Source organism: Rhopilema esculentum, chromosome 10, assembly GCF_057945365.1.
Source record: "Rhopilema esculentum isolate cy_ngs chromosome 10, ASM5794536v1, whole genome shotgun sequence".
Lineage (NCBI taxonomy): Eukaryota > Metazoa > Cnidaria > Scyphozoa > Rhizostomeae > Rhizostomatidae > Rhopilema > Rhopilema esculentum.
The window spans coordinates 15491832-15513752 of NC_142824.1; the positions used below are offsets into that span (position 1 = coordinate 15491832).

A 21921-nucleotide genomic window follows, 5' to 3' on the forward strand; every position below is an offset into this window, starting at 1 on the left:
TTATAGACTGGGATACTAGATTCCAAACCTCTTAGCAGTAATTGTCACAATTTAACCATTAGATTGTGATACCAGCATGAAACTTGATAGAGATAGGCAGTTTGATACGCCAAAAAGATGGGGTATGAATAGAAGCTTAAAAATATCCCACCGTGCTACTTATGGACTTTTAATCAATTCCATTTAAAATGAACTTCTTTACTTTTTGAGGTCCCCTGACCACGAGGTTCTGGGGCAACTTATCACATCTTGACGGCCCTGGCAATAACTGATGCTTTGACAGTGGCAACGCAAGTTGGAAAGTGGGAAAAGCGCCGAAAAATGTGCAATTTGTGTGGTTCTATAATAGATCAACTTTTTCCCTTGATCAGTTTGCTCACTTTTATTCATAATTTGTAAAGCTGTTCGTAAAAGCATTCTTATTCGATACGCTCAATAATTCACAAAAGGTAAATGATCGGCATGAAGTCTTGGTAAAAACTGCACGCAAAAAGTTTGCTTATTTCGTATGGGCTCGAATTTTTCGTAAGATAATACCTTGCACATGTCTTGTAGTTAGATAGCTAGTGATATTTAGAGCACAAGTATCGCACTATTTCCATCCACTTCACGTTTTTTTTTGGTATTTTATCGCACTCGAAATACAGTCTTCAGTACTGAAGCCCGCATCACTTCCGCGACTTATAAACGTTCCTGAAATTCCTCACAGACCGCGCACAAATTTTCGCACAAAAAGTCTTGAAAATCGCAACTTTGAAGCGTTGTAGCTTCAAAACACTTTACAATTCCGAAAAGCGAACTTCAACATCGGATTCAGGAGCACCGACTTGACCTAGAACATCAATAAAAAAAATTTGATTTTTTCAGTTCAGTGGCACTTTAACGACCTTTTATCGTACGAAAATCGAAGGAAGCCAACAGTCGACGAAAAGTCACTACTTGATAAGCTTGCCCAAGCATTTGGAACTCCATCAGATGTTGCTGATAATGGCGACCCCAAACTAGCCTCTTTATTAAACTCGCGTTGGGGTAAGGCTCTCCCCTCAGAGAAACCTTCTCCTATACTTGAGAAATATAACCGCCCTGAGAACTGCACAAACCTTTTTTCTGTTAAGGTAAACAAAGAGGCATGGTTAAATTTGTCTGTGGATAAAAAACAACACGATCTTCGCTTGGCTGACTTGCAACAAACGTTAGAAAAGTTGCCAATATTGTTTTTGCCATTATTGTTTTACAAAACACTGCACTCCTTGGCCATGCCACAGCAAAAATTTTAAGCCCTCCCAGAACCATCAAAACCAAACACCACACCGTCGATGGAAACAGTCCTGAAAACATTAGCAAATACTCCAACTGTAAGTAAATTTTTCTCATTTCTACCAATGTTAACCAATTTTCTTACTTGCGAATGTACAAAGTTTAAAGCTGGCAGGGTTGCAACATACACTTCTCAATGGAAACAATTAACTAGAGACAATGAAATACCCTCTTCTATTTCTGGGGTTCACATTGAATGTGACACGACTTCTGTTCAGGTACCTTATAAGCCCACAAATTTCAGTACAACTGAAAAAGAAATTATCAAAGCAGAGATTTTATCTCTCCTCTCCAAAGGTGTCTTGGAGAAGGCTATGTCTGAACCCCGTGAAATTGTCTCGCCAATATTCTTAGCCCCGAAACCTGACGGAACATACCGTATGATTTTAAACTTGAAACAATTTAATACCAATGTTATCTATAGACATTTCAAAATGGATTCACTTAACGTTATAACGAATTTGATATCACAAAACTGCTTTATATCGTCAATAGGCTTAAAAGATGCCTATTATATTATAGCATTCCTGTTGCTAAACCACATTGCAAGTTTCTAAGGTTTCATTTTGATGATCAATTATACCAATATACGTGTTTGCCAAATGGCTTATCAAGTTGCCCACGTATATTTACCAAACTTCTTAAACCTGCACTAACCTATTTGCATAAACAAGGCCACGTTATCGCTGCTTACTTAGATGATATCTATATCCAAGGTAACACCTTTGATGAATGCACGAGAGCACTTACTGATACCATTGAGGTATTCACAAGACTTGGTTTCGTCATTCATCCAGCGAAATCTGTGTTTATGCCATCTAAGGAAATTAAAATGCTTGGTTTCATCTTGAATTCTGAATCAATGTCTGTTCGCCCTTCTCAGGATAAGGAAGACTCTATGCAATTACTATGTAATAATTTCCTCCAGCGAACGTCCTTTTCAATACGATCTACTGCACAAATTTTTGTCGTTCGCTCCCCAACCACCAGGAGAAGCCAATTTTGATTTTGAACCATTATTAATAGTTTGCCCAAACAACCTGCATAGCCTTTGTAGCACTGAAAATAAGCCAGCTTCTTCTTATTACCTCCCCATTTTTCTGCTTCACATTTAGGACCGTTGTTGGAATTTTGTGGCCGTCGCAATCTTTGGGAAACTCTGGAGGATGAGGCAAATGACCAGTTTAACAACCTTTTCTAGCTCCTTTATCGTTGGAAATCCGGTCAATGTGCCGACATCAAAACTAGATGATCCACTATGAACAGTATCTTGATTTAATGACAAATCAGTGGTGCTTTCTCTACATTCTGTGGTGTCATGGCCTACCGAAGGAGCCAAGCCGTTTGTGTCTTCATCTTCTTCAGCAGTGTTTTGAACAGAGCTTTCGCCAGGTTTATTTAAAGTTGAAATCACCTTCCTTGTCTCTTTTGTAAGCACCTACCTCAAACAATGTGCAAGAGGCCTTATTTGCTTCTTTTTCTCGTACCTTTTTTTCCTGCCTTTTCTGAGCACCAGACTTGTGCCTGTAAGATGACATCGCAGGGGTTTGTTGGATCGTGATCCCGCTTAGTGATTTTGATAAAGACTTTTATAGCGTTTGGATTTGTCTTGGTTCTTCGCATGTGCTTTTTCTCTGGAGTACGCCGTGAACTTTTACGTTTATAGGAAGTCCACACAAGGAATAACTAAAACATTTGACCTAAAAGTAGATATATGTAAGTGCAATCGAATTTTTCGGCTTCGGGAGAAGTATATTATGATCGTATCGTCAATGTTTTAATTATAAACCTTAACAAGAAAAGGCCCTCATCATAGACCAGCTTGTTGATCCCATGTTGAAAGATTAAAATTCGAATATCAATCGGGTCATGGGCCCGCCCTGCCAATGCTGCGCAAAGCCAAAATATATACCTTATTTTCAACGGGCCCCTTAAGGCCCCGGGCCCCCTGGTAACTACCCTGGTTACCCCCCCCCCCTCTCGACGGTCCTGACTCCGTATATTGCAATAGTCTATGTAAATACATTTGGGAGTGGTGTATTGAAAGAGGTATTTGGTTATCTGTCATTCATATCCCAGGAAAACAAAACATATATGCTGATATGGAATCAAGACGAAAAAGCCACACGCAGCTGAGTGGATGCTAAATAAACAAATTCTTCTTTCAAGTTTCGAGAAACCCTCTTTTGGCCCAAATATGGACTTGTTTGCTTCTCGTCTAAATCACCAAATTGAATGCTTTGTATCTCCCAGGCCAGACCCAGATTCTTATGCAATTGATGCATTTACATTAGAATGGGGCAAATACAATTTTTATGCCTTTCCACCTTTTAGTCTGGTCCCGAGAGTTCTTCAAAAAGTCAAAGTGGACCATGCAGAGGGAGTACTTCCAGATTGGCCAACACAACCCTGGTTTTCAATGGTAAAAGGACTACTCAAGATCCCGCCAGTAATTCTAAAACCAAGCAAGCATCTTCTGAATCTACCCTTTCAACCAGAAATGTTTCATCCTCTTCATCAGAAACTACAACTTTAAGTGTGCCTCTTATCAGCAAAAAATTAGAAACTTCTAACCTATCTACGTCATCCCAGAAACTGATCCTTGCTTCTTGGCGTAAAGGTACATTAAAACAATATAAATCTTACTTTTCGCGCTGGGATTTATTTTGTTCTCAAAACGAATTGGACCCCTTTCAACCGCCGGTTGAACAAGTTGCCGAGTATCTTACACATCTTTACAACTCTTGTTTAGGTTACAGTGCCATTAACACTGTAAGTTCTGCCCTGTCCTCAATAATTACGCTCAACAGTGGATCTTAAATCCCAACAATTAACTCCAGAACTTTCATTGAAGTTCTCTCCTATAAAACCGCGTCCTTACAGGTCAACGTTGCCAAACAATACACAAGATTGATATTAATTTTATTCAAGAATTTAAAAATATGTTTCGTATATCTATACCAGAGCCAGTGAAAACCACAAAACCCGGGAGTCGTCAAATACCGTTGGACCTCATTTCTTACCCCGATGATAAGAATCTTTGCATCTTTCATCATTTGAAAGAATATGTTTCTAGAACTGCAAAATTAAGACAAAATAACTCGAATCTCTTTGTCAGCTTTCAAAAGCCTCATCTCCCAGTGACAAAAGACGCAATCGCTAGATGGGTTAAAACCACACTTTTCGTTTTTCTTTTTTTCTTTATTAAAAATTGGTACAATTTCTAGCTATGCATACAAGCTAATTAAAACCAACTAATATTAATTACCAGCGCCAAATATAATATAAATCAAATATAACCGATGTAGCTAACTATTTCCTTGCAAAGATTACTAGTACAATTAAACGATGTAAATTCTGAGATTTTTTTCTTGAATATTGATAAAGTAGGGGAGTACTTTATCTCATTTGGAATTGAGTTCCATATTTGGCTACATCTGTATGATACGGTATTAAATCCATATATTTTGTAATGTAGCTCCGCTGTTTTGAATTGGGAGTTTCTTAAGTAATATGGGCATTCATTTATAGAAAATATTTCATCCATAAAAGGTGGATTCAATCCGTTAAATTTTTTGTAAATTTCTATCGCAAGATATTGTAAATTTTTCTTATGAGAAGTTATTGTTTTATTCTTTATTAAAAGTTGTTCAAAAGTTGATTCACAATCATCATGAGCTATTCTCATTGCTCTTTCATGAATCCGGTTTATTCGATTATTACTTTTCCTACTGCAAAACATCCAAATAAGAGGACAATAATTAAAATATGATAATATGAACGTTTTCATTAAAAGAATTCGCTTAGATTTGTCCATATACGAAGCAATCCTGGATAGAGCGTTTACCTTTTTTCCAGCTTCTTTACAAAAAACTTTAATATGTTCTTCTAATCTAAGTTGATGGTCTAGTGTTACTCCCAAAAGTTTAACATTCTTACTTTCTATTATAGTAGAACCATTTATTTGAATTTTTGATATCTCTAAATCGGATCGATTGGCTTTAAATGTTATAAGCTTGCTTTTATCACCATTTAGCACCAAAAAATTTTCATAAAACCATTTATTAAGGTTCATTCATATCAGTACTTGACAGCCAAATTGTATTATCATCTGCATAGTTGCATAAGTTGCTTTTGTTCAAATGCAGAAAAAAATATCATTAATGCAAATATTGAAAAGCAACGGGCCTAAGAGTGATCTTTGAGGAACTCCTTGCTTTGTTTCCATCCAATCATTAAAATTTGAGTTTATATTTTTACTCGTTGTACTCTTTTATCTAGTTAGCTATGCATAAATTCCATTGCGTTATCGCTGAAGCCATAAAATTTCAATTTGGCTAGTAGAAGTATATGGGGTAAACAATCAAATGCTTTTGATAAATCCATAAGCACTGCACCAGCCACATCTTTCTTATCCAGGCACTTTTTCAAGCCTTCAATAAGTCGTGATAAAGCATGTTATGTGCTTTAACCTTTTCTGAATCCACAAAGCAAAGGGAACAGTTTAACAATGATGTGATTATAGATTTGATTGAACATAATTCTCTCAAATACCTTTGGAGCTAGGGGGAGCATACTTCTTGGTCTATAATTCTCTTTACTAGTTGAATCTCCTTTTTTGAAAATAGGGCACACATTAGCCATTTTTATAAGAAAGGGAAACGTTTTATCAGAAATGGATCGATTGAATATTTCAGCTAGTGGTCCAGAGACAACGTCCATTGCCATTCTAAGAACTTTTTGGGGGGGGGGGGATGTTATCGGTTAGCTGGTATTAACACAAAATATTTGCTGCACACAGTTGCAGAGCTACTACAACTTACGGAGATCAAGCCGCAGGCCTTTCTTTAACAGCAATTATGCGCAGTGCTGGATGGCCTAATGCCAAAACTTTCGCAAGATTTTACTTTATTTTTATATCTCCGGGACAAGTTTTGTGACATTCTGACGTCACAATGTGCGGCTCTCGTTCGCCATGAATTTCGAGTCATAGTCACACGTTGATAACGGCATCTAAATCTAGAGCAGGAGGTTTTTAAAGGGCCTCTCCAGCCAAATTTTGCAGTATGAACAACTAAAGGCTTCAGAATTGGTATCTGAAATGCTCAAACTAAAAGCCGATGGAACAGAACTGAGAGTACCATCACTTGCAGTGTTCAATTTGCGAATCGCCGTCGTTCGATTCGGTTTGAGGCGAGACTAACGAAATACACTGTGACGTCAAAATTGCGTCACAGTGTCACCAAACCGAAAAATTTTTGTCGGTTAATTCAATTCAATTATCGAAATGCAAGAGCTTATATCTCACAAACTGTAAAAAACATCGAAAAACAAATAACGAATTCGTGATCAGCAGGTTCAACTCCTTTAGATTAGCCAAAAAAATGCAAGTGCAGAATTTGGCTGGAGAGGCCCTTTAAAGTTAGTGATTACAGCACAAGAAAACATCAGCAGGAAAGAGGAATCACGGGAAGGGAGAAAAACCCTGGGTGGGCATGTGATTATAGCCACCTCATAGCGGCTATAAAAAAGAAAATAATAAAATAAACCTAAAATTGAATTATAGTTTGTTACAATAAAAATGTAGATTTTCAAGAAAGTATGTATCCTCTACCTTCACACGTGTCTTACTTTACAGTGCTGTTGGAACAAAATTCAGATTGGGGGGCTGTCCATTGTTTTGCTCCCATTCAGTACAATTCTAATATGAAACATAAAACAGCTTGAAAATTATCGGGGCTCCAGCCCCCAAGAGCCCCCCGCTTCCGACGGTCCTGCTGTAATAAGTGTTTTTTAAACTTCGATTAAAAATTACCATGAATTCGGAAGGTTTGTTTCTTGGACATTCATTAGAACAGCCTTTGTCCATGAAAGTAAAGATATTTTTGCAATTTATGTTTTGACATTTGTATTACCAATTAAATCTTTTTTTGATTAATGATCAATATTTGTTGCAAGGATCGGTGTTAAGTCTGTGAATACAAGCAAACTAAAAAACCCAGACCACGCATTGTTTTTATTGCTTTTTAAGGGTTTGAGGATGTTTTCGGTTTAAGGTTTATGTGTGTTTAAGGATGGCAGACAAAAGAATAAACACTTATATTGATCCAGTTGACAAATATGTATAATTCTGTTTGGTTTCTGTAGTAGGTCATTAACCGAAGCCATTAAATCTCACTTATCGAATTATGAAGTAAAAAATCGAGAATTTGGAATCTACATGAAGTACTAAAAATGAACATGTCGAGCATGCTGTAGCAAGCCTGTAGTATTCGCTTAATTCAAATAATTTCGGAAAATTTATCTCATAACATTGGATTCTCGTCGCCGTTTTGCTTTGTTTCTGAATATTATTCTTGAAAGCCTATAATACTTTGCAAAATATATTGAGACCGGTGTCCATTGCGGTATTTTTTCAATATTTTCTTTGAAATGTCTTTTATATCTCACTATAAAGACGTTGATTGTAACGCCTCCTTCCCCACAAAGTGTAACAGGATAACTCTCATGATATGTAACCTCCTTTTCATATCTGTCTCGTTTCTCACACAATGTTAATTATGTTAATGATTCTTTTGTTCGTATAACTATATATAATTATATAACCAACACGGCGAAGAAAAGAGACATCTTTATATGAAAATAGAAATGGAAGCCAAACCCTTATCCAAAAGTCAGAGCTACCTGCTTCGAAATATAATATAATGTCATGTCTAGGAGGAAAATTATGACATAAGGTGATTACAGAAAAAAAGAATCGCTTAAACCTTGCCAAATTTAAATCTCGGATAATGAATTTAAAGGAGAACGATGTTGCTGAGTTCCCTTACCAGAAGAAAAAAAAGAAAAGTCTTGGTGTGAAAACGTCAGAATTTTTAGCCTACTGCAAATTAATTGATTATCATATTATATAAAAAAGAACCCTCTTTTCCATAAGCTCTACGATATAGGAATCAAACTTTGTTAACAGTGAGCCACAAAAAGCAAGACAAAATGCATACACAAAAAGCGATACATTATGGGCTATTATGCAACTGTATTTAATTCTGCAGGAAAACTGTTCAAAGGTTACTTTTGTAGGGCTTGAATAAGTAAAGAATTATACATAACTTGGTTTAGATCTGGCCGCTTTTTTAAAAGAACCAGTAAGCTTTAGTTCAGGCTGACTGTTTTTGATATTTTTGGAAAATCTAAGACTGCATTGTTCTTATTTTGTTTGTGAATTAATTCGCTCTAGGGAGGTGTTCAGGCCTCATTTGCCAACAAAGTGTGGGAGACAATCTTCATTTGCCGCCATATTAGAATATTAACCGAAAAAGCACCCACAGATGGCTAAAAATCCTCGTTTTTGTGATAAAACCAGAAGTGGGCAAATTTCCTCCGGCCAAGAAAATCTCACTACAAAACCTAAAATTGGCCTGGTCAGGAATAGGGGGAATCCAACTTGTCTTTGATCCTTTCACCTTGTATATTTTTCGAGACAAGTGTAAACGAACATCCTTGTGTTAAAACGAGCATCCTTGTTTTAACTTTAATGAAAATACACATACCTCGCCTAAAACCCAAGATTGTTAAGTACCGTAGCTATAAAAAGTTTGACCCTGAAAAGTTTTTGCAAGATGTGAAGAATACTGATTTTAAAGCAGATTCAAATGATGCAGATTTGTCTTATAGGAATCTTTCATCTACTTTTCGAAAACTTGTAGATAAACATGCTCCTTTGAAAAATAAGTTTCAGAGAGGAAATACCGCCCCTTTTATGAATCAGCAATTACAAAAGGCAATCTACACTAGATCAAGGCTCAAAAAAAGACTAAATAAGAACCCTACACAAGAAAATGGAAGAAAATTCAAAAAGCAGCGAAACAATTGTGTTTTCCTAAGGAAGAAAGCTATGAAAACCCACTTTAAAGAAGCGAAAAAAATGGTACACTTTCAAATAAAGAATTTTGGGATCTCGTAGAACCCTTTCTTTCAAATAAAGGGGGACTTACAAGTAGCGATATTTCTCTTGTGAAAAACGATACTGTTGTAACATATGACCAAGAATTGACAGAGATCTTCAACGATCACTATGTAAACATAGTAGAGAAATCCAGCGTCAAGAAGCCCGTTAACCTTGCTGAATATACTGGAGTTTCTGATGACCGACAAATTGTTAGATTAATTCTTGACAAGTATAAAAACCATCCTAGCGTCCTAGCTATCATTCAAAACCCAGAACAAGTATTGAATACCTTTTCCTTTCATGAAATAGGCAATCAAGAAATTATGGAACTATTAAAATCCCTTGATGGAAAAAAATCTACTGGTGAGGATCAAATACCCCCAAAGCTAGTATCTCTAGCTTCTAACGAACTCTCAGTCGCACTAACCATGGCAATAAACTGTAGCATTCGAAATTCTAGATTCCCAGACGATGCAAAAAAGGCTGCGGTCTGCCCTTTAGATAAGGGGGAACCAATTCGCACGGTGGAAAGAAATTTCCGCCCAGTTAGTGTTCTTAATACCTTTTCTAAGATATATGAAAAGGTCCTGAAAAAACAAATGACTCAACACTTAGATAACACACTTTCTGTTTTCATTGCGGCCTATAGACGAGCTTACGGCACCCATCATGTATTAATACGAATGATTGAAGATTGGAGGTCTAACCTCGACAACGATTACCTCGTAGGTGCAGTCCTGGTGGATCTTTCTAAAGCTTTTGATTGCATTCCACATGACTTGCTCATTGCCAAACTACATGCATACGGATTCGATGAAGATGCGCTTGTCCTTACCTATTCTTATCTCAAGCGACGTAAACAAAGCGTTCGGATAAATAATACTTACAGTTCCTTCCTAGAGGTTATTTCTGGTGTACGCCAAAGATCTGTGCTGGGCCCAATCCTGATTATCTTTTATATAAATGATTTGTTTCTTTTCATAAAACAGGCAACTCTCTATAGCTATGCTGACGACAATACTCTTGCTTATTTCTCTAAAAGTAAGCCCGATCTTATCAATATTTTGGAAAAAGAATCTGGAGTTGCTCTAGCTTGGCTAGAACAAAATGAAATGATTGCTAATCCTGACAAATTCCATGCTTTACTGCTTAGAAAAAACCGAACAAATACTAGTGGAGAACAAATTAACATTAACGGTAAAATAATCAAATCTGAGGAGACTGTGAAACTTTTAGGAGTCACTTTGGATTATAGACTTGATTTCGACCCACATGTTTCGAATCTTTGCAAAAAGGTTGCAACGCAATTAAATGTTCTCAAAAGATTAAAGACATTCATTGGCTTTCAGGAGAAGAAGATCCTTGTTCAGAGTTTCGTATATTCTAATTTTGACTATTGTCCTTTGGTTTGGTATTTCTCATCTTCCAAATCATTGCAGAAAATAGAAAAATTACAAGAACGTGCTCTAAGATTTCTTTATAATGATCATACGAGTTCGTATGATGATTTGCTTTCGAGATCGAGTAAATGCACGATGCGTGTTGCCCGCCAAAGACTCCTTTGCATTGAAATATTTAAAACACTGAATCATTTGAATCCACCATTTATGCAGAGCATTTTTGAATTACGTTCTTCAATTTATTCTTCAAGAAATCCAAATAATTTAGCACATTTTAGGCCTAATCAAACAACTTTCGGGTACAAGAGTCTCAAGTCCATTGGGCCACAGATTTGGAATGGCCTACCGAATGAACTAAAATCGGCAGAAAATCTGAAAAGTTTTAAGGTTTTAATGAAAAAATGGGACGGTCCCAACTACAAATGTAGTGCTTGTGCTTGCCTACCAACTTAATTGTATTATTTAGAAAATATTAATTTTGTTTATTTGTTCTGTATATTCGATTTTGATTAGTTAACTTGTATATATTTAAATGATGTATATATTGTTAGCTATATGTAAAAATTGTCGAATTAAAATAAGATTACACACACACACAGTGTCGATTAATATAAAAAACGTGTCAAAATTTTGATTAAATTATAAATTACAAAAAAATTCTGCCTCTCTTTTGCATTTTGTAACCGGTGGCGCTAGAAACGAAACCACGATGCGCAAACAATCTAAAAAAGATACCGACTATAAAGATACCGAATAAGTGCCGACGACAATCAAAATGGTTGCCGAGATATTTCATGAACTTCCTTTTACAGTTTCTTTAAATCTTTGAATGTTTTGAAAATAAATCGAAAAAACGCTTTTATCCCTTCAATCAAATCTTTAACACTCTCTTTTAACTAAAAATTTGGTTAAAGCGTTTCAAATTGCCCAAATTTGATATTCAAATGTTTTGATGTTTCTTGCATATAGGCCCAATAACAATACATTATTTCCTTGTACATTGCCATTTCTTCATTATACATTATCAATGCATTGCCATTCCTTCCTTGGTTTTTGCCCAAAGCAGCATGATCTTGCTTTTTGGGTATTTTCTTTTGAAAACGTCAAGGCACTCCTTGACTGAATATCATGGAAATATCTTGTTGACAGTGGAAATGGCTACATTTACTACAAAATATTTCGTCGTGACAAAATTTCGGACAAATATTTGGACGAAAATTTCTTCGACGAAATTCAAAATGAGTCGAAATTTTGTCACGACGAATTTTTTTGCATTTAAGACTTTTGGGAATTCGCATAGAAAAACTATTACATGAGGTCAACAATCAGAATGTATCCTTATGATCTATTCCATGTAAATTACGTCATTTCTAAATTTAAATCATCTTAATAATCATCTTTATCGTAGGCATCATCATCACTGTTGTCGGTTATTGAACTAACCTCGTTTTCATCATCGTTCAATGAAAATAGTTTTAACTCAGTGACGTAACGAGGGGCGGACGCCACCCATATCTTGGGTCCAAAAGGGTGGGGACCCCAATGTTTCTTGCTCAACTCGCCTTTGCCCAACCCCTCTTCCCTCAAATCTTACCACCCTGGCTACGCTACTTTCTTTCATTTGTTCAAGGTAGCTTTTTGCACTTTTAAACCCAATTTGAAAGCTACAGGGAACACAATTTCGAAACCAACTTTTGTTTGGAGATTGTCTTATGCTTTCCGAATCTTATATTCACACTAATATTTTTAATTATTTCTCTGTTTATAAACTTTTATGCCTATAAATATAGAGTAGAGACTATTTGGATACCAAAAGTATCTCTTTTGACTCCACCTTTCCGCTTTAATCTAGCTTTCCTGACATGAGGTGCTGTCTGAAAAAATTGTCTGGGAGGTTAAGCCAAATTCCGGATGCGTGCTCAATCAAGCCCCCATGTCTCTACGAAGTCGGTATCTATAGGATTGAATATAAAGCAACCTGTATGGGTTTGTCACTTGCGATTTTGGTAATATGTTGCTATCTATTTGTTAAAAATCCACGACAAAACTTTGTCACGACGAAATTCCATAAAATTTGTCCAAAATTTTTTTCGACAAAGTTCATCTGCCGAAAATTTATCTGACGAAATTTTTATTGTTAATATGCGCATTTAATAGTTATCGCAATGTCATCCCTGAGGAAGCGAGAAGAAACTTTTGCGTCGTTTATTTCTTGTTTAAGTCCAGAATATTTCTTGGCGCGATTTTTTTTCCATCGTTTTCAATGTTCTACTATTATTTGATGAAATCTTAAAGCCCTGGCTAAGCGATTAAAACATCGGCATAAAACAGCATCCAACATTATTTTTTATTCGTTTGGCCACCGTGGTTTACAATGTTTTACGATCTTTAATGTTGCTTCGCAAAATTTGATTTCCATCAAACATTTGACGCCTATCAGTTTCCTAATAAATCATGAAGTTTCGCGACAGTTTTTGACAAAATCTTTCCTCATAAGAACAATGTTATAAGAACACAAGTAAATTTTAATTTATTCAAATTTCATAGTTAAGAACAAATTAAGAACAAGCTGAGGCGGAGGTACTTTAAAGTGTAATTCAGAACTAAGTTGTGAAACTTCATATAAACATTTCCTCTCAAACGAATTTTTTCCATCTAGCCTCAAAGTTTCAATGGTTTTAATGGTTTTATCGAAAGTCTAAATTCCAGCCTGAACTTCAATTTAATGTTTCTTATAAAAAAAGTAAATTTCTCATTCGACAGTTGCAAAGAACCGACAATTCTTTTTCTTTTTTGTTTTGACTTCCGACGGGGTGTCATTTGGAACTCTTGAGGGGGCAGTTGCCCCCCCCCCATGACATCCCATAGCGCTATCTCTGTTGGTAACCCACGCCTACTCAGCAACAACCAAAAAATTTTTAAGAACGCGGTAAGAAATACTTTGTGAAATTTTGGAAGGAGGAAATGATATGGTAGGCCTATCTCTAAACAGTGTTAAAATTTTTTTAAGTAAAATACAAACATCGAATAACAAAATGTGATGCAGTGATCATGGCCTCCTCATTGAGAAAGACAGACACATTGAGAGAGTAAACCTTCGTAAATGTAAAATGTTCATATTACAAAAGTCCTAAAAATCTAAAGCAAGCATAGCAAAAAAGCTTTTGAAGTCCGGGAACAATCCCAGTTATGTTCCGGTTATTCGTTCCGGTTTTGCCAGTTTGTTTCTTTACTATTTACATATTCTATCAGTAATTCACATATTCTATATTTTAGATTTTGCTTCCGTGTCTTGCATTAGGTACTGCAATTTGCTTTCATGATAATTTTAATAAAAAATCAACGTATTCTGATATACAAATGCGTATACAATTTAATAAGCCTCCTCCCGAATTAGCCCCTATCCAGAAAATCATCAGCCCTGGGGTTGATTTGAGAATTTACGATGTAGAGGCCAGAGACGGATTTAGGGGGTGCGACACCCCCCAATAGTTCTGTGTCCTTCGGTAAATTTTGTTTCATTCGGTAAAAATCATTTGTTGGTAGTCAGTTGTAGCAAAGTAACGCCAAGATTTCACTTCATTTATTTTTTTATCAGTATTAATCTTCTTATCAGTGGTGTAAGGCGGGAGGGGGGACGGGGGGCGAGGGATATTCTCAAATGTATTTTAAGCTTTTCTGCTCGTAGGAGAGCCTCAATGTTCAATGTTCGCTAATTTCTCCTCTTTTTGGGGTTTGTATAGAAAAGTCTTTCACGTTCTTGAGACATTCCTGATAAAATAGAAACTAAAATGCTAAAGCAACCCAATCTTCAAAAAAATTGAATTCTGAAATGCTTGTCGTGGACTTTCCTCCAAGGAAAACGGACTTCGTTTAAAACTTTTGAATGTTGTTAATTTTTTTAAATATTTGATTGCAACTTTGGAAAATCACTTTTTACACATAGAGATTCCTCGCCTTACACAATTCAGGATATAAACGTTAGTGGAATTGTGAAGGAAATAGCCAGTTGTAGGATATGGTCAGCCACCTATGACGTTGAATAAAGAGAAATTGCCACGTAAAAATGCCATGGGTTTTTCAAAAACATTTACAAAATGGGTGTTTTCCCAAATTCTTAGGGGTGTGATCAGCAAAAATATTTGCCTCTTTGGCCTACCAATCTCCCAAACCTGGCTACGCCACAGTTAAAATCCAAATATTAAAAAATGGGCCTTTCCATCATTTACCAGTGACCTGAAGGGTGTGGCACCAAATTTAGTGTCTAACATCCCCCCAATCATTGTTGCTTAAATACGCCCCTGATAGAGGCATTTGTCAAAGCCTTGTAAACGTTCTTTGCTGTAAAAGTCCTCAAGCTCCATCATTCCACCACTCCGTGTTTTATACACTGAAAGCACCATTGTGCAAACTCGTTAGTCACAGAGCTCACACCTTTCATGGTGCGTCACATTTTACAATTGTCCATTATCGTTGTATTGATGTGCTGTTCTTCACTTGTGTCTATAGACTCCGGGCAATGATACACTTTTCTTCATTCCTTTCAGCGATTCGTACGAGACAGACCGACTTTTCTCAGCTGTGTAAGTACAAGTCAATTTCAAAGTATAAGGTAAGCAAATTTATTCATTGTCAGCTCGATGCTTATCTTATGACACGACATAATTTAGCAATATATAGAAGGATGACAATGCCAATCCTTTCGGAAATACTTTCTACTTTTCAACTTGTCCATGGACGTAGCAGATGCCAAACGGGGGCTTGGTATAGGTTCTTCTCAGAATATTTTTGCTTTATTGAGATAAGACTGTCCGACTTTTTTGAGAAAAGATTGGTCTGAAGATACGTAAGATTTGAAGAATTCCGATCGTCCAAGGAGAACCTGCACTTATTCTTTAGCATGCATTTATTGTTTTTGTACCGCTCATGCTTTTTCAGCGAGATCGACAATCCTTGCCAAAAGTCTTGGTACACCAAGCTAAAATTTCGCATAAATTCAGTAGCATCCCCCTCTCCCCCTTGAAACAATGTTGAATAACAACAGTTTCAAAGCTTGAAATTCGTCCAATGTCAGTTTATCAGCTAGGGTAAGTAATAGTCTTTTCAGCCAACATTGTTTTTGGGGGGAGGGGGGATATATCTGTATCTTACAGCCGGAAACCTTTATTTCTTCAAAATCTTTCATTGGTCACAGGGTGTTCCAAGGACTTTTGTCAAGGATTGGAGTTTCACATTAATTCTTTGTCGCTAAATACAACGTCGCTCCATGTCAACGTCGTTCCATACAAGTCCAACAATTTGTCTATTTGTAGACTATTGTAAATCAGGATTTCGATAAGAGAAAGAGGCAAGCATAAAATGTCACCCCTAAATTAGTAGCAAAAAATTTAATTTATAGCACGTCCCTCCTAGTTTTCGGCAGGATCAATTTTGTTTTTCGTCTAAATTCGATGAGAAAATGTTAGATGATGAATAGTATTTTGGTACTCGGGGGTGGGGGCAGGTCCTCAGTTATAGAGTGGGACAGTGAAAGAATGGCCAGTAAGACGAGCCACATGGTCTCGCAGTGTTGAACATAATTCGGCGTGCTTTGTCTCAAGTGTCTTCGCTGGGAACGCAAATCATCTGATGTTCAGAAGCCTGAATTGCCCAAATGACAAATTAAAGAGAGACAAAGCAAGGCAGATTTCAGAATTAGGATTAAGACTTTGCCTTGTGGACAATTGCACAGCCCTCTGTTAGAGTTGATAATGAAACTGACAGTTAAGTAAAAACACAGCGAGAAGATGGGCAGCATTCAAGTCAAAATTGACAAACGTCTTATTTTAAATTAATTTTCTTAAGCAGATAGGTCATGGAATGTTTAGGATAAATGTTGAAACAGGAATTAGTTTGTGTACGAGAATGTTAAATATTACTTTAAATATTTAATACAAAGTAGCTTTAGAAACAATGTCTGGCAACGACATTTTGACCTTAGCTTTAGCTGGGCAAATATTGGTAAACATTTGTTAGTATATAAGTTCATAGAGAGTCGAATATCGCCACCAGGCAAGATGATTCTACACCTATCTACACAATAATTCATCCTCAATTGAAGTTAGGAACAAAAAGCGCTCTAGAACATGTTTTTAACCGTCTCTTTTTCTTCCCAGTCAAAAGATTAGACATGTGCGAGAAAGACAGGAATGGATTTATTTAAATTTTTATGCCTCTCTTTATCTGAAGCTATAAGAATATTGTACTAAAAATAGTCACAGTCCTAAATATATGTGTAGGGTCGACTCAAAGAACTGGATAAATGTTCACCATGTCGAGTGTCTGAATCAGCAAATGCCAAACTTTCTTTTCTTACAACGCTCGGCAATGCGTGATTGTAGGTTTCTTTTGCGAGAGCCATTACGTTATTCACCAGTTTTCTTAAAGGTATGCATATCTTAATAGTATCGAGGCAGGACAGAATTCAGAGTTATAAATGCATTAACGCATTTTATTATTAAAATAATCGCAAACAGATGCATTAACGATTCCAGAGTTGCCTAGAATGGTATACATGTATGAGAATGGTACACAAGTTATTGGAGATAAGAGTCATTTTCTTAGCGAACCTCTAAAATGTGAAGTAAACAGCTCATGGGAATCAGGATTTCAAATTTCTAATTTGCATTAATTGCTTCCCCTATGAGTGCTATGAAATGTCAACTTTTCATTGTATATGTATTTATTATTATTCATATTTTAGACTCTACTATAAGGTCCTCAAATTGACTAATCGATCAAGTGTAAAGAATATAAAACGAATGAAATGAGATTACAAATTCCTAAAGGAAACTCTATTCCCCACCGAGAAACTCCATTTTCCTTCATGTCAGTTTTACAACAAGGTAAACAAACAATGGTGCCTGCAGGTAGGCAAAGACAGCCATGAAAGTCCTAGATAAGCAAAGCAGGAAATGTTCGATCACGAATCTTCTATTTGCAGGAATTGCTGTAGATAAGCGAAGAAGATGCTGAAATTAATACTGCTTGCCGTGGCAACCCAGGTGAGATTCTTTTGCTACGCTTCGCAAATGATATTATTGGTTTGCTCGCAAGATGTTGGAGGGGGAGGGGTTAGTTCTACGTTTTCTTCCCAGCATTGTAGGAGTGTTTGCAGCATCCAATAAGACTGGTAATATTTAAACAGGACAAATTATATGCTGCACCTTCTTCCTTTCTAACAGTGAACTAAGCAGCAAGCAACCGAACAGGAACTCTCCTTCCCCCTAAAATGGACTTTCCCCCTAAAATGGACTTTCCCCCGAAATGGACTTCATCCCCATTGCATTGAGTTTGTATAACTAAGAGCATACCTACTCATTTTCCACATGGGCTCCGACAGAGATTGGAAAGTAAGGGGGTCGGGCAAGGGAAACTTTGCCGTCTATGACAAAAGATTTTGGAAAAAGCTCTATTGTTTTGGAGAAAGGTGGATTTTGGAAAAAGCTCTACTGATATGCAAATCGTTTGATTGTATCAGATAAAATAAATGAAAGTTAGTTTCTTTTGTTTAAACAAAGTCGACTGCCAGAGCCTGGAGCCTAGAGGGTTCGTTGATCGATTGGAACGTGTAAATATCCGAGACCTCCGACAGCCAGCTCGGGCCCAGTGTGAGCGAACCATGAAAGCGAGGCTACTTTGTTGATAGGCGTGGCATATCGGAACTTATTATCAAAAACGCTAGCGAACAGTCGTATCTGGTAACTCTTGAGAACATTTATATCCGAAAAACTCTTGCGAAACGTCGTTTTATTGACATTCTTACGTAGACTAATTCTTATTCGAATCATTCTTTGCTGTACGATTCTTTGGTGTCGTATGGTATTTCCAAAGACAACCAGGTGATTTCTCTCGTTCGTCAAACTATTAAAATATTTATCTTACATTTATGTTGAATATATACAGTCCTCTAGAACTTAACTCTCTTCGAATATTTTAACCCTACAACGTTTACGCTCTTTATGTTAATGTTTACGCTTGCATCTGATTCTAAGTGGGGTTTCTGAAACTCAGGAGGGATACATAAAACTGGGTTCCTCTAATTTTAAGTGGTCGCGCCATTCGGGCTCCTTGAGAACTGTGAAACGCCCTTTTTAGTTATAATTGTTTGAAATGTTTTTAAAGATTCTGAAGAAGATTGTGCAAAAACGTTCCATGCATGAATCAAGGGCATGTGGACATCACTATTCCCTGTGGTAAACTTACAAGCGTCGATCTTTAATAGGTAGCTGAAAGTAGTAGCTTTTTGCGTTGAAAATAGAACTTTGAACAACCTGATTGTAATATGGTGTAAGATTATTACGGGCCCGATTAAAGCACGGGTCCTGGACCTTTTACTCCTCCTAATTTCCCCTCTCGTTGCACTTGCAAATACCCTCAATGTTATGACTCTGATTGAAACATTTTTATCTCTTGTAGCTTTGTTTGGCAGCTCCAGAAGGTACGAGAAGATTCTTTTAGTTTTTGGTATAACATCTTTGCCGTCGAAATATGACTTATTACCGTAATGCCTCGAACAAGCACCCCTCTCAAATAAGCTTCTCCCCGAATAAGCACCCACCCTAGAGGTGAAGCTATTTAATAAGCGCCCCTAACATAAGCGCCCAACTCTCGAATAATCGCCCATCCTTCATCCTTCAGAAACGGGCGCTTCATCTAATTTTCGACGACAACATAATTGGAAGGGAGAAAGATTGAATGGCCAACTCAGTTTATTTAGTTTTTTTTCTTATTTTTTACTTTTAGTCAAAAATCATAATCATAACAACAGGCTTCAATTAAAAATACATTCTTTTTTAGTTACTTCCAAATATATTTTTCAAATGAGAGCCCCCTCGATTAAGCGCCTCCCTCGAATAAGCGCCCATCCTGGAGCCTCAAAAACTAAATAAGCGCCCTGGCACTTATTCGAGGCATTTACGGTATTTACACGTATACTTTTATCACTGTCATTTTGTCTCTCTACGTTCAAAGTCTCAGTTTACAGTTTTGTGCTCTAAACTCTGCCTCTGTCTCCTGCATCCATTTTTGACAAATATTTTAGGCCCAAATAAATAATGGTCAGAAGACTGGAGCTGATAATAAAATTTAGCGATTCTTTTGAAAAATTGTAAAGTGCAAATGTAGAACGAGGCAGCTTTCTGCCTCCTAGAGGCAAAGACGTAACGTAAGAATATTTTTTATGAATGGCTGTATTCAAATGCCAAGGATATCAGTTGATATATATTATAATAATAACTGACAATCTGAAATGAAAGCGGCTTCATTGCCACTTTTCAACATCCTCATACTGAACTTGATAATTATTCGAGAATATTAAACAGGCATTTAAATTTCAAGATTTCTTATGGCTACATTTTTGCTTTTAAAAGGAAAATCAGGCATACCATGTCCCCTTATTATGTGTCCGGAATGCCCAGAAGGTTTTCGGACAGAAAGACCGTGGACAGAAGATGTTGACTGCTCTCAGATAAGCTGTAAATGCATACCAACTGGCCAATCATCCCCGAAGAAGCCCTGTCCGATGATACATTGCCCTGGAGGAAGATTTGGTGCATGTAGAAATGTTGATGGATGTGACTTTTGCGAGTGCTTGCCAATTTGCCCCCCAATTCCCCCAGTATGCCCTAAAGAATGCAAGAAAGGTAAGAGAAGAGGGTGTCCGTTTTGTCATTGTACCGTCAAACCTCCAGTCTGTCCTTTGGCTATGTGTGCCATGTACTGTGAACATGGCTTTGAGAGAGACGATAAAGGCTGTAATACTTGCAAATGCAGAAAATGTCCACTTGGCATGTGCCGAATGTATTGCAAGAATGGGTTTCAAAAGAATGAATTCGGATGTGAAATCTGCGAATGTAAACCAGATCCAAAACCACTCTGTCCCCCAGTGATGTGCAAAATGCACTGCAAACACGGCTTTTTGAGCGATAAAGACGGGTGCCCAGTTTGCAAATGCAGACAATGTCCTCCTCAGATGTGCAGACAATATTGCAGGTTCGGATTTCAGCGTGGCAAGGATGGATGCCCCCTGTGCAAATGCAGAAGAATGCCAACAGAAATCCGCCCGATGAAGGTTGGCATGCCTGGTACCCAGGGCTGATCTCCAAGGCTGGACTAAACAAGCTGATTTTCTATTGTTTTTATATAGTTTTTCCTTTTGATTATGTATCTTGTTCTTGTTAAATAACGTTCAACTCTATATGTTTATTGAGTGTATTAGTATTAAGATTTGACTCTTGTTCTTTTCCTCAAATACCCCAATATGCTTCGAAGATAAGATATAAGAGATAACTGCTGAAATGAAGAAGAGACTGTTACTGTCTTATACCTTCGAAATACCTTCAAACACCAAATCATTTCTTTGTGATTAATGTTTACACGGTACCGCCTCCTTTTCTTTCTTCAGTTAGGTCTTGCATTGCCAAAAAGGCAACAAGAGCGGCAGGGATGTGCCGATGGGGAATGTGGGGGCGTCACGCCCCCCCCCTCACAATGTCTGCAAACTCTACGAAAGTCGGTCATGCAGCGGGAGCCTCAGCATTGAATAGGAAGTTTGACCACATTTCAACATATAATTCATTTATTTTGTTGGTCATGGTTGGTCGTAGTCAACTTTCTTTTTTATAAAATACTCTTTTTTGTAAGAGTAATTTTATAAGAACACGAGCCTCAAAATTGGTCAAAAGTCAAAAACAGAATAAGAACAAGCTGAGGCTGAGCTACTGTAAAATGTAATTTTGAACAAGGCTTTATCTCAAAAACAAGAACTTTTAGCCATGTGTGGGTGCCTTTCGGTGAATATTCAAACCTGTCGGCAAATGAAGGTTGTCTTACTCACTCTGTGGCAAATAAGGCCTGAACACCTCCCTAGAGCGAAAACGCTAGCAATCGCACTGCACACAACCTGTAAATTTTAGAACAAATTAAGAACAATCCAGCCTCAGATTTTCGAAAAAACAGTCAGCCTTAAGTTAATTTCACTGGTTCGTACAAAAAAGAGTGCATTGCAAATTATTTGCTATAAGTAGCAAGCTAACGACTATAAGCAATGACTGCAGGAAATGATTGAAATTTTCTGAGATGCATTTTAAGCTAATAATCTTAAGGGTGTGGTCGCAAAAATTTTCCATTTTGCCCCAGAGCCTCTGAAACCGCACGGCGGCCTTCCAGCCATATTTGTCGCGCAAGGTTCTAAAGATCAGAGGAAATTCTATAAGC

General features: G+C 37.1%; 1 protein-coding gene across 2 annotated transcripts; it reads left to right on the top strand.

Moving 5' to 3' along the window:
- Nucleotides 1-15122: 15122 nt before the first annotated feature.
- Nucleotides 15123-21010, top strand: LOC135690244 (uncharacterized). Of its 2 annotated transcripts, none has more exons than XM_065207748.2 (4): nucleotides 15123-15277; nucleotides 17648-17708; nucleotides 19123-19144; nucleotides 20076-21010. In XM_065207748.2, the coding sequence occupies exons 2-4, from the start codon at nucleotides 17673-17675 to the stop codon at nucleotides 20801-20803; spliced, it is 786 nt and encodes a 261-aa protein (XP_065063820.2). In that variant the 5' UTR covers nucleotides 15123-15277; nucleotides 17648-17672; the 3' UTR covers nucleotides 20804-21010. The 2 variants fall into 2 exon arrangements, with proteins under 2 accessions (XP_065063820.2, XP_065063828.2); XM_065207756.2 differs by having other exon boundaries at nucleotides 15173-15248.
- The last annotated feature ends 911 nt before the right edge of the window (nucleotides 21011-21921 follow it).